We start from the raw sequence: 12,047 nt of genomic DNA, 5'->3' as shown, positions 1-12,047 counted from the left end.
TGGCTAGGCTGGTCTCCAACTCCTGACCTCAAGTGATCTGCCCGCCTCGGCCTCCCAAAGTGCTGGGATTACAGGCATGAACCACCGCTGCTGGCCAAGGATCTAGCTGTTTTATTGGAGGATCTCAAATATCAGTGTCTGTAGAATTTCTCCAGAGGTCTTCCATTCTCTGGCTAGAGAACAGGGAAGTATAATGTGTCTAGCTACCAATTTTCTAGAAACTGAGCAAGGAAAAAGGCCTAGGAATTTTGCCTAACTATGAAGATAAAGGTATCTAGAATCTTTCCTATGGCCTATAAAAGCCTGCATAATCTAGTTTCTAATTGGTTTCTTTTCTGGGGAAATTTACAAGAATAAGATTGGGGGACTGAGCTACAGCTCCCAGTGCTACATCTGGCCTTGAGGCTGCAACTAAGACTCATCTTCTCCCGCCTCTGCTACCCATCCAGATTCCCTTCACCCCCATCTGCCACTTTTGCTTGTCTAGACAGGGTGGCCCAGACTCTCATCTTGGAGGAATCTGGAGGACCCTAGCCACCACATTTGTCCAGTTACCATCAAAATTGGGCAAAGGGTACTAAGAGATGTGTATCAGCACCCCCAGCTCCTGATGACCAGGGCCTATTGCTCCTGCCAGTGACTCATTGCCTTATCTGCTGGACTTTTGGCATGGGATTCTGAATTGATTGGGTTGCAGTCGTAGCTTAAAGTTAATGGGATGCTTACTGTGTCCTCTGGTAGAAGCATTCCTTCTCTGGGAACTGGGATCTCTAGACCCACAGCCCTAGAGTTGTGGTGATAGAAAGCACAGTGTTCCTGAGTGGGTTCCTGGGAATGATTGTAAACAAGATCATTTTTCCTTCTACCCTTGGTCCCCAGGCCCATGTCTTCTGCCAATTGGGAATATAGTACTGTGTAATGGTGATTGATTCGGGGTGTGTAGCACAGCCCATGGTCGCAGGACAGTGTCTTCAATCTGTGCCTCTGCTGTTCCTTGATGGCTCTTTCATAGTTTTCCAACAGTGGCACATTGACATTTTGGGCCATATAATTCTTTAGCGTGGGGGACAAAATTTGACACCCTTTGAAGCCACTGCCATCCCAGGCTGGCAGCTGAGGTGCGATTTGTGGTAGGAACAATGGAGCCACAGTCTTATGCCCATTGCTGCACCTCTGCCCTGCCTTTGCTCTACAGTGGATCCCCTAAGTGATGGTATGTGGTATACCATGTTGCTGAATCAGACATTCTGTGAGTCCCATGCAAGGGGACTGGCTAGGCCCTGCAGGCAGGAAGGGCAAACCCATGGCTGGCAATATGTATCACTTCTAAGTCGAGGTGAACTGCTGCCCCTTTCCAGGTTGGAGGGGTCCAGTGTCGTCAACTTACCACCAAATGGTTGGTTAGTCTCAAAAGATGATCTTCTATCAGGATCTCAGCATTGGCCTCTTGAGATCAGGATGGACTTTCAGTAGCAGCGACAGCTAAATCAGCCTTGTTGAGTAGACATCCATGATACTGGGTTTAAGTATAGCCTCTGTCCTTGACACCATGGGCATTCCTGTTATGAACCCCTTGTGCCACCACTAGCACCACAGAGGCTATTGAGTCAACTGGCTGCATTGTTCTTTTGGTTGTTGTCACCTCTTTCATGATTCCTGGTAGGAATAAATACATAATACAAAGATCTTCACACTTGGTGCCCATTCCCATGAGTCCATCAGTTTCTTGGCCCCAGTCTCCCAATTTTTTTCTTTTTTAGGCTCCTAGCTGACAAGTGAATCATTCTCCACTCTCCATGAGTCTTTACATAGTCTAATCTTGGGCTACTTTGTTCTCCATATGACATGGATAACCAGGGGCACTACCTGAAGCATGCCCATGGAAGGATTTCCCCTCATCAGCATCTTTCAGGACTGTCCCTGAATGTGGCCGTAGTGCAAATGCCATCTGTTTTCAGCTCGTATATGCCAAACCAAATCATCCATGAAGCAAGTCTGGTTCTTTTTCCTCCTCCAGAAGCCAGTCACAAGGGAGCCTCTGTGTAGACACATGCATGAACCAACAAAAAAGCACTAGTGCAGTACTGGTGGGGATTACAGGGTCTCAGCTTCGTGCTTGTGCTGCTCACTGTACCCTCTGGCCTTGCTCATGCCCAGTGCTGGCAGACCTCTTCCATCCTACGATGGATTGCTGTTGAGCCTGCCCGACCTAATGACTTGGTAAATCTAACAGATCCCAGTGGGCCGGGCGCGGTTGCTCATGCCTGTAATCCCAGCACTTTGGGAGGCTGAGGCGGGGTGGATCACGAGGTCAAGAGATGGAGACCATCCTGGCCAACACGGTAAAACCCCGTCTCTGCTAAAAATACAAAAAAAATTAGCCAGGCATGGTGGCACGTGCCTGTGGTCCCAGCTACTCAGAAGACTGAGGCGGAAGAATCACTTGAACCCAGGAGGTGGAGGTTGCAGTGAGCTGAGATTGCACCACTGCACTCCAGCCTGGTGACAGAGCAAGACTCTGTCTCAAAAACAAACAAACAAACAAACAAACAGATCCCAGCTTGTGATGAGTATCTTTGATATGGTTATGTGATATGACATGGTCAGAAACTGCATCTCTACCAAGGACCAAATACCCAGCAGCTGACTTCAAATTGTGTGTGGTTCTTCACTGCAGATGGCAAGGCCTTGCTCCAGAACCCAGCAATCTACATTGGGATTCTCCTCCTGGGGCTCACTATAAGCTTCACGTGGCTTCTTTTTACACTGCAGATTCCTTTGGAACCACAGAGTCTACAAGGTTGTATAGCCCAACTGACAGGGCTGATTATACTTCTGCCTGGATCTGTTGCAGAGTTCTTTCTGTTCTCGGCCCCTCACAAAGCCAATCATCCTTTCATCTCACTTGGTAAATGGGTCTGATTATTATTCCCAAACATGGAATATGCTGCCTTCAGAACCTGAAGAGGCCCACCATTGTGCTTTTTTCTTAGTGGTGAGAGGCACGAGATGCAGTTGGTTGACTTTTACTTTGGTGGAGTCAGGGGTGGGATGTCCCAGCATACTCCTGACTGTTTGACCCCTAAAAACTTCATTGATGTGGTAGGCTCTTGAAACTTCATGAGGTTTCTTCTAGGTATCTCCTTCCCTCTGGAATGCATATCTCTACTAAGGCCTCCAATGTCCTTGTCCTTTATTGCTTACCAGGTGACAGTAACAATATATCACTCATATAGTAGATCAACATCATATTATACAGACGGGCCCAATAATCTGGCTTGTTTTGAATATCTTATGCATGAGAGAGTTAACATATCCCTAAGACAAACTGCAAGGTACACTGTTGTCTGTCTTTTATAAATGTGAGCTGCTTCTGCCCCTTTCCTAATAGGGATGTAAAAGAATGCATGCACCAGGTGGGCCTCATCAGTTAACCTGGAGTTCTACTGACCTCCTCTAGCAGATTTACCATATCTGGCACAGCAGATGCCAGTGGGGTTTCTACTCACTTGGTAGTCAGTCGATTGTAATCCAGGATCCATTTGGTTACTGCAAGGGCCAGACTATGATGGGACCCATCAATCCTTGGATTTGTCAGAGTTTTCTAGAGAAACAGAATCAATAGGATCTCTCTCTCTCTCTCTCTCTCTCTCTCTCTCTCTCTCTCTCTCTCTCTCTTCCCCCCTCCCCTCTTGTTTTCTCTCTCTCTCTCTTCCCCCCTCCCCTCTTGTTTTCTCTCTCTCTGTGTACATCTGTGTCTGTATTTAGATACAGAAAGAGAAAGAGGGATGTATTTTAAGAAATTGTCTCATACAGTTGGAGGAGCTGGAACGTTAGAAATATGTAGGGCGGGCCAGGAGACTGGAGACCCAGGGAAGTTGGTGTTGCAGTCTTGAATCTGAAAGCTGTTTGGAGGCAGAATTTGTTTTTCAGGGGACCTTAGTCTTAAGGCCTTCAACCAACTGGGTGAGATTCACCTGTAATGTAGAAGATGATCAGCTTTACTTAAAAATCTACTTATTTAAATGTTAATTAATTCTAAAAAATATGCTGACAGCGACATTCAGATGGGTGTTTTATCAAGTAACTAGGCACTGTAGCCTTGTTCTGTAGCATTATAGCCTAGCTGAGTTTACACATAAAATTATCTGCCATATCCCTACATTTAGGTCTACAGGTGATGCTCATCATCTCTGCCATTCCTCCTAGGATATGGTTTTATTTTTTCTTTACTCTTTTGGCCAGGGGGAAAGAATGGCAGCTTCACCCCTGTAATCCTAGAACTTTGGGAAGCTGAGGCAGATGGATCACTTGAGGCCAGGAGTTTGAGACTAGCCTGGCCAACATGGCAAACCCCTTCTCTACTCAAAATAAAAAAATTAGCCGGGTGTGGTGTGTGCTTGTAATCCCGGCTACTCTGGAGGCTGAGGCATGAGAATTGCTTGAGCCTAGGAGTTGGAGGTTGCCATGAGCTGAGATCGCAGCACTGCACTCCAGCCTGGGCAACAGAGCGAGAGACTCTTTGTCTCAAAAAAATAAATAAGTAAACAAAGTAAAATATTAGCTTTATTTGTGAATAATTCATACACCATAAAAGTTAGTGGTTTTAGTATAGTCACAGAGCTGCACAGCCATCACCACAATATAATTTTAGAAGCTTTCTGTCACTCCATACCTATTAGTAGTCCCCAGTTCTCCCCTCCCCCAGGCAACCACTAATCCACAGATTTGCCTGTTCTAGACAGTTCATGTGAATGGAATCATACAATATAATGTTTTTTCCATATCTGCTTTTTTCTTAAGTTGACATATGATAATTTTATCGAGGTCTGCTTTTAAAATCCAATTTGACTTTCACAATTTAGCTGAATGCTTTCACTTTCGTATTTTAATGGGAATTAGTGTAAGGAAAATGAGACTAGACCAAATTTTTAAATCATGTCACCTGATATTTTCTTTTCACCCGCATGCTTTCATGGAAAAATTCCAGTGCATTGTTTTCCTCAAGGGAAAGCAGTGGCAAATACTACTTTCTAATTTTTTTTTTTTTTTTTTTTGAGACAGAATCTTGCTCTGTTGCCAGGCTGGAGTGCAATGGCATAATCTCGGCTCACTGTAACCTCTGCCTCCCAGGTTCAAGCAATTCTCCTGCCTCAGCCTCCTGAATAGGAGGGACTACAGGTGTGTGCCACAAGGCTCAGCTAATTTTTATATTTTTAGTAGAGACAGGTTTTCCCCGTGTTGGCCAGGATAGTCTCAATCTCTTGACCTTGTGATCTGCCCACCTCAGCCTCCCAAAGTGCTGGGATTACAAGTGTGAGCCATCGCACCCAGCCAACTTTCTAATTTTTTATATGTCACTCAAGCCATTATGACATCTCTAAAATTCCTGGAAGCTTCATAGGTAAACCATAACTTAAATATAAGTTTATTCTACCTAATCCCAATATGTGGCCTCAAAACATAAGTCCATAAATGTCATTTCTAAGATTATTTTACAGAAATGCTCACATTTATTGTCATTTTTGTAGCCAAAGCTAAATAGAGGATGGGGCCTGTGAATTTAGAAACATCCTAATGATAAATATCAAACATTTAGATAAAAACCTAAATATTCACCCCTCTACCTTCATTAGAGTCATTAAATAATAACATTTTCTTATCTCTGCATAGATTTTATAGACAAAACTAGAAAATTCAGGCATTTGGTATATACTTTTTTTTTTTAAAGTCTCACTCTTGTTGCCCAGGCTGTTGTGCAGTAGCACAATCACAGCTGATCGAAGCCTCAGCTTCCCAGGCTCAAATGATCCTCCCACCTCAGCCTCCTAAGTAGACAGAACTATAGGCGTGCACCTCCATGTTTGGCTTCTTCTTTCTTTCTTTCTTTCTTTAAATTTTCATAGAGCTGGATATTTCACTGTTTTGCTAGGGCTGAACTTGAATTTCTGGGTTCAAGCAATCCTCCTGACTTGGCTTCCCAAACTGTTGGGATTACAGGTATAAATCTATTTGACTGGCCCATTTAGTATATACTTAATAAATATTTATTCAATTAAAAAATGGTAGAATGAGTAGATTCTAATTATTAAGAAAGTTGGTCATATCTGCCAGGCGCAGTGGCTCACACCTGTAATCCCAGGACTTTGGGAGGCCAAGACAGGCGGATCACGAGGTCAAGAGATCGAGACCATCCTGGCCAACATGGTGAAACCCTGTCCCTACTAAAAATACAAAAAAGTGGTGGCGGGCGCCTGTGGTCCCAGCTACTCGGGAGGCTGAGGCAGAAGAATCTCTTGAACCCAGGAGGCCGAGGTTGCAGTGAGCTGAGATTGCGCCACTGCACTGCAGCCTGGTGACAGAGCAAGACTCCATCTCAAAAAAAAACAAAAGTGGAGAGAGATCCAAGATGGCTGATTAGCACCAGCTCAGCATTGTAGTTCCCAGTGAAAGCGCGGAGAGTGAGTGGACGCCACAATTTCAGATGAATTTTTGTTGCCCACAAACCAGGAGATTCCCAGCAGAGGAGCCCCACAGGTCGCCAGCGCGACTCTTGGCTGATGCGGCTGTTTTGCCGGTGCCCCAGCCCAGCGGTTCTCAGTGAGGAGGATATGGGACTGGGTGCCCTTTTAGTTGGTGTTTGGAGCTCCGGGAAGGCAGAGTCGCCCATTCAGCTGATTGAAAAGGAGACTGAAGCGGGGAGCCAGACCGAGAGATTCCCAGGCAGAAAGCGCCATGAATCTCAACACTGGTGTTTCAGCCGGTGCAGTGGTTTGCCACAGGGGAAATTTCCCCACAAAAAAACAGCAATTGGAAGCACTGAGGATTGAGAGTTTCACAGCAAGCATAGCTGAACCCGGGAAGGTCCAGCTCTGTGGAGGAGGGGCATCCGCCGAAGGAAAACGAAGAAACAGAAAAAACATCACCACCAACCAGCTGGACATCCACTCAGAGACCCAATCTGAAAGTCAGTAATTACAAAGACGACAGGTGGATAAATCCACAAAGACAGGGAGAAACCAGCACAAAAAGTCTGAAAACACCCGAAATCAGAATGTCTCTCCTCCTACAGGGGATCACAGCTCCTCATCAGCAACGGAACAAGGCCTGATGGAGAATGAGTGTGATAAATGGACAGAATCAGGCTTCAGAAGGTAGATAATAAGAAACTTCGGTGAGCTAAAAGAACGTGTTCTAACCCAAGGCAAAGAAACTAAGAACCTTGAAAAAAGGTTTGACGAAATGCTAACGAGAATAGACAATTAAGAAAGGAATATAAGTGAATTAATGGAGCTGAAAAACACAATACGAGAACTTCGTGAAGTATGCACATGTTTTAACAGTCGAATTGATCAAGCAGAAGAAAGGATATCAGAGGTCGAAGACCAACTTAATGAAATAAAACGAGAAGACAAGATTAGAGAAGAAAAAAGTGTAAAAAGGAATGAGCAAAGTCTCCACGAAATATAGGACTATGTAAAAAGACCTAATCTACATTTGATAGGTGTATCTGAATGTGACAAAGAGAATGAATCCAAGCTGGAAAATATTCTTCAGGATATTATCCAGGAAAACTTTCCCAACTTAGCAAGGCAGGACAATATTCAACTCCAGGTAATACAGAGAACACCACAAAGATATTCCTCAAGAAGAGCAACCCCAAGGCACATAATCATTAGATTCACCAGGGTTGAAATGAAGGAGAAAATACTAAGGGCAGCCAGAGAGAAAGGTCAGGTTACCCACAAAGGGAAGCCTATCAGACTCACAGCAGATCTCTCAGCAGAAACCCTACAAGCCAGAAGAGACATCCTTGAAGAAAAGAACTTTCAACCCAGAATTTCATATCCAGCCAGATTAAGCTTCATAAGTAAAGGAAAAATAATTGTTTTTGCAAACAAGCAAGTACTCAGAGATTTCATCACCACCAGGCCTGGTTTACAAGAGCTTCTGAAAGAAGCTTTTCATATAGAAAGGAACAACCAGTATCAGTCATTCCAAAAACATACCAAAAGGTTAAGAGCATCACCATAATGAAGAATCTATATTAACTAATGGGCAAAACAGCCAGCCAGCATTAAATGGCAGTATTAAACTCACATATATCAATATCAGTCCTAAATTTAAATGGACTAAATGTCCCAATCTAAAGACACAGACAGGCAAATTGGATAAAAAGCCAGAACCCATCGGTATACTGTATCCAGACCCATCTCACATGCGAGGATACACAAAGACTCAAAACAAAGGGATGGAAGAAGATTTACCAACCAAATGGAGAGAAAAAAAAAAAAAGGTAGGAGTTGCAATTCTCTTCTCTGATAAAATGGATTTTAAAGCAACAAAGAAGGACATTACATAAGGGTAAAAGTATCAATTCAACAAGAAGAGCTAATGATCCTAAATATATATGTACCCAATACAGGAGCACCCAGATGCATAAGGCAGGTTCTTAATGGCTTATAAAGAGACTTAGACTCCCACACAATAATAGTGGGAGACTTTAACACTACATTGTCAATATTAGACAGATCAACGAGACAGAAAATTAACAAGGATATCCAGGACTTGAACTCAGACTTGGAACAAGTAAACTTAATAAACATTTATAGAACTCTCCACCCCAAATCCACTAAACATACATTTTTCTCAGTATCACATCACACCTATTCTAAAAGTGACCACATAATTGGAAGTAAATCACTCCTCAGCAATTGCACAGCATTTCACAGGTTTAAATGAAATGTTGGTTGGCTGCTTGTTTGTTATTTTCTTCCCTTATTCTTTCCTGTCTCCATTGTTAAGCACATTTATTGGCATAAAAGAGGTTTTCAATACACATTTTTAGACTACATTCTAGCCTGGGCAATAAAGCAAGATTCCCATTCTCCCTCTTTTTCTTCCTCTTTCTTTCCCTCTTTCATTCTTTTTTTCTTTCTCTCTTTTCTTTTTCTTCCTTTCTTTTTTCTCTTTCAAAGAAAAAAAAAAGTTGGTCTTATCTATAAACTGTAAGCCTAAAATGTAATACCTTCATCTGATTTCTTCTTACTGTTCTTTTAGTTTAAGTTAAAACCTAAATATTTGTTAAATGATACAGGACAGATTCTTCCTTGGGAAATAATGTGATGAACTGTTGAGGGCAGTGTTACTTGTTCTGCACTTGGCAGGAAATCAATGTTTACAAGATTTTAAAAAATTCATTCCATGAGGCACAGTGTATGAAACTGGGAGTTAGGAAAGCTAGGTCTGGCCTCAGCTCTGTGGCTAACTTTTGATTCAAGGGTTTCTAAGTAAAGTCTGACACATAGTTTTATGTGTTTTATTTATACATTTATCTTAAGCATCTTAGTATGTTTTAGAATACTTTGGGAACAGAAGCCACTGGCATAGTAGCTTTAGGACAACTAAGTTGTATTGATTCAGTTATTTATTTCCTTATTGTTTTTTGAGTACCTACTGTGTGCCAGGGATTAAAAGTAAGATTAGTTTCTGTCATCAGTGTATTCCTACAGTTTGTGAAGTACAGCATAGTAAAAGGCCCTTTGGGCAGGAAACACAATTCAGATCCCCCTCAGTCTCACTGACGGTGTAATCAGGGCATGCCAGTCTCCTTGTGTTTGAAATGGGAAGGGTCACCTTAGCACCTGGATTTGATGCAGCCTTCATGAGTGTCAACTGAAGCACCACTTCCTTTGACTGCTGGATTTAAGACAAATACAAATTTTAAAACCAAAAGTCAGAAATTGATCCTTGGGAGTGGCTTCTATTCTTTTCTCAAGTAGTAATGAAATATTACAAAACAATAATTATCCTTTTTGAAGGGACTTAGACTCCTGAACACGTATACATTCAGTTTCAGAAAAGAGAGTCTCCTTAGCTTGCTTGCCTCACCGGGGGTGTGTGGTGCATATATGTTTGTGTGATTTTTAAAGGGAAGCCTGTGTGTTTGAGTATTTATAGAATTGAAAGCATTTCCGTAGACATCTTCTTTTTTTATCCCCTCAGATAGATAAAAGCCCAGAAGGACAGTTCACTCAGCTGATGACATTGCCCAAAAGCTTACAGCAACAGATAAATCATATTATGGACCCTCCTGGAAAAAACAGAGATGTGGAAGAAACTTTATTCCAAGTGGCTCATGACCCCGACTGTGGAGATGTGGTGCGACTAGGTACGTTTATGAATTTGATGTTGAGGAAGTGCCAGCTGTAGGGGAAAGCAGACTTTGTTTGTGATTGGAATGTATTATTTCTTCCTTCTTGTTTAGTGAGATAGAGAGATTGCCTCTCAGAAGAAGAAAACACTAAAAATTTGAGGGTTTTCTAAATCTGAATTTTTACTTGTTTGAAGTAAGATGGTGAAAATACTTCTAATTTTACCTGGATCCTAAATCACTGTCAAAGGGAGAAACAATGTTTCTTTTGGTTCCTGTAACACAACTTCTACAATTTATTTAAAAGGTGTCTGTGTTCTTTGTGGTGGCCTGAGAAAAGAGATTGGTGGCATTTTTTGTGCTTTTATAACATTGAGAACACAGCTTTCCTCAACCAACTACATTTGATGTGTCTCATACAGTGTTCAGTGCATTCACTTAGACATGGCGCATGTTCCACAGCATTTTCCCCAGCACTGCCCTAATGTTTATCCAAAACTCTGAATCCAGGCCAGGTGGGTTTCTGCAACACTTTAGGTGGCCCAGGAGGGAGAATCACTTGAGGCCAGAAGTTTTAAGACCAGCTTGGGCAACAGAGCAAGACCCTGTCTCTGCAAAAATTGAAAAATTAGCTGGGCATGGTGGCATGTGCCTATAATCTCAGCTAACTTGGGAGTCTAAGGTGGGAGGATCACTTGAGTAGTTGGAGGCTGCAGTGAGCTAAGATCGCACCACTGGGTGATAAAGCAGCCCTTATCTCTGAAAAAAAAAACAAAACCTGAATCTTATCTTCAGAGACTAACTGCCTTTTAAGGTGCTAAAGGTAATTTCTAAGATCAGTCAATCAAGAAATATTTCTGAGATTGAGAATGAGGCCCTCTCTCAATTGAGTGCATTCTCCTGTTTTCATTCAGTGAATATTCACTGAGCTTCTCTGGGTGCCAGATACAATTTCCAGTAATGCTTTGCAAAGACTATCACACTGCAGTGGAACATCAGCCGCAGCAAGCACTCCACTCCCACTCTTCTCCTGGGCCTGCACTAGGTTTGCAGACCGTGTGTAGAGATCACTAGCTCCCCATCCTGAAGAGAGCTCTGTATTAGACACACTGTTGTTTGTTTGACCATGATCCTGGCAGCAGTGTGATCTGGGCTGTCTCTTTGAGGAGAGTGAAACTTGCTCCTTACTGTGGAATCCGTATATATGTTTTCAGAATGAAAGTTTTTCTCATAGGTATAATCATTTGGTTTTTATCTTTTCATGTTATGGAATTGAGAACCAGAAATCTCAAGCAGATTTAAGTCATAAAATGTCCTTTGAGGGTCAGCTAACCCACCGCCTAGTTTTAAAGGGAGGAGGCCCAGAGCTGTTCAGTCATCAGCCTGGACTCACACAGCCGGGTGGCGCCATGGCTGGCTGCTCCAGTCTCCTGACCCTCTCAATCCCAGTGCCCTTTTCACTGTCACTGTGACAGCAGGACCGAGATAGATTTGGTGGTTTTATTGGCTGACTAGAAAAAGAATATTATTTTCAAGTTTTAAAACTGGTAAGATGACTAACATCTGTTTTGGGTTTTTTTGGTCCCCTTTTTGGCTTTTTCTCTCAGGGCTTTCAGCAATCGTGAGACCTTCTAGTATAAGACAGAGCACCAAAGGCATTTTTACTGCTGGTAAGAGCTTCAGAAATCCATGTATAACATATCTGCTGATTGAGTGGCTTCCACAATCTTGGTTACAGTTTAAAGCTTTGTATGTTGTAAGCACTTGTGAAATGCTGAGCTTTGATGGCCAAAAAACTGGGATATTGCAGTAAGGTACAAACAGGCAAACCGGAGCAGAATCTGGGGGTCTAACAATGTCAGACCACTGGCAGTGCTGTTGGAAGCTTTATTGC

At 42.7% G+C, this 12,047-nt stretch overlaps 1 protein-coding gene across 12 annotated transcripts in view; it reads left to right on the top strand.

Annotated features, from left to right (window-relative positions):
* The window catches only part of TAMM41 (TAM41 mitochondrial translocator assembly and maintenance homolog), a 61,907-nt gene that overhangs the window by 32,754 nt on the left and 17,106 nt on the right, over window positions 1-12,047 (top strand). For 7 of the 12 annotated variants that reach the window (XM_008982162.2, XM_035273662.3, XM_078351661.1 and 4 more), the window contains 2 exons: window positions 10,006-10,171; window positions 11,761-11,823. In XM_008982162.2, coding sequence (XP_008980410.1) covers window positions 10,006-10,171; window positions 11,761-11,823 — 229 coding nt within the window. Of the gene's footprint in view, window positions 1-2,677; window positions 2,909-10,005; window positions 10,172-11,760; window positions 11,824-12,047 lie in introns of those variants that run through there. The other 5 variants (XR_013527510.1, XR_013527509.1, XM_002758637.4 and 2 more) reach the window with 3 other exon arrangements.

Source organism: Callithrix jacchus, chromosome 15 (assembly GCF_049354715.1).
Source record: "Callithrix jacchus isolate 240 chromosome 15, calJac240_pri, whole genome shotgun sequence".
Taxonomy (NCBI): domain Eukaryota; kingdom Metazoa; phylum Chordata; class Mammalia; order Primates; family Cebidae; genus Callithrix; species Callithrix jacchus.
This window is presented reverse-complemented; position numbering and strand designations above follow the sequence as displayed.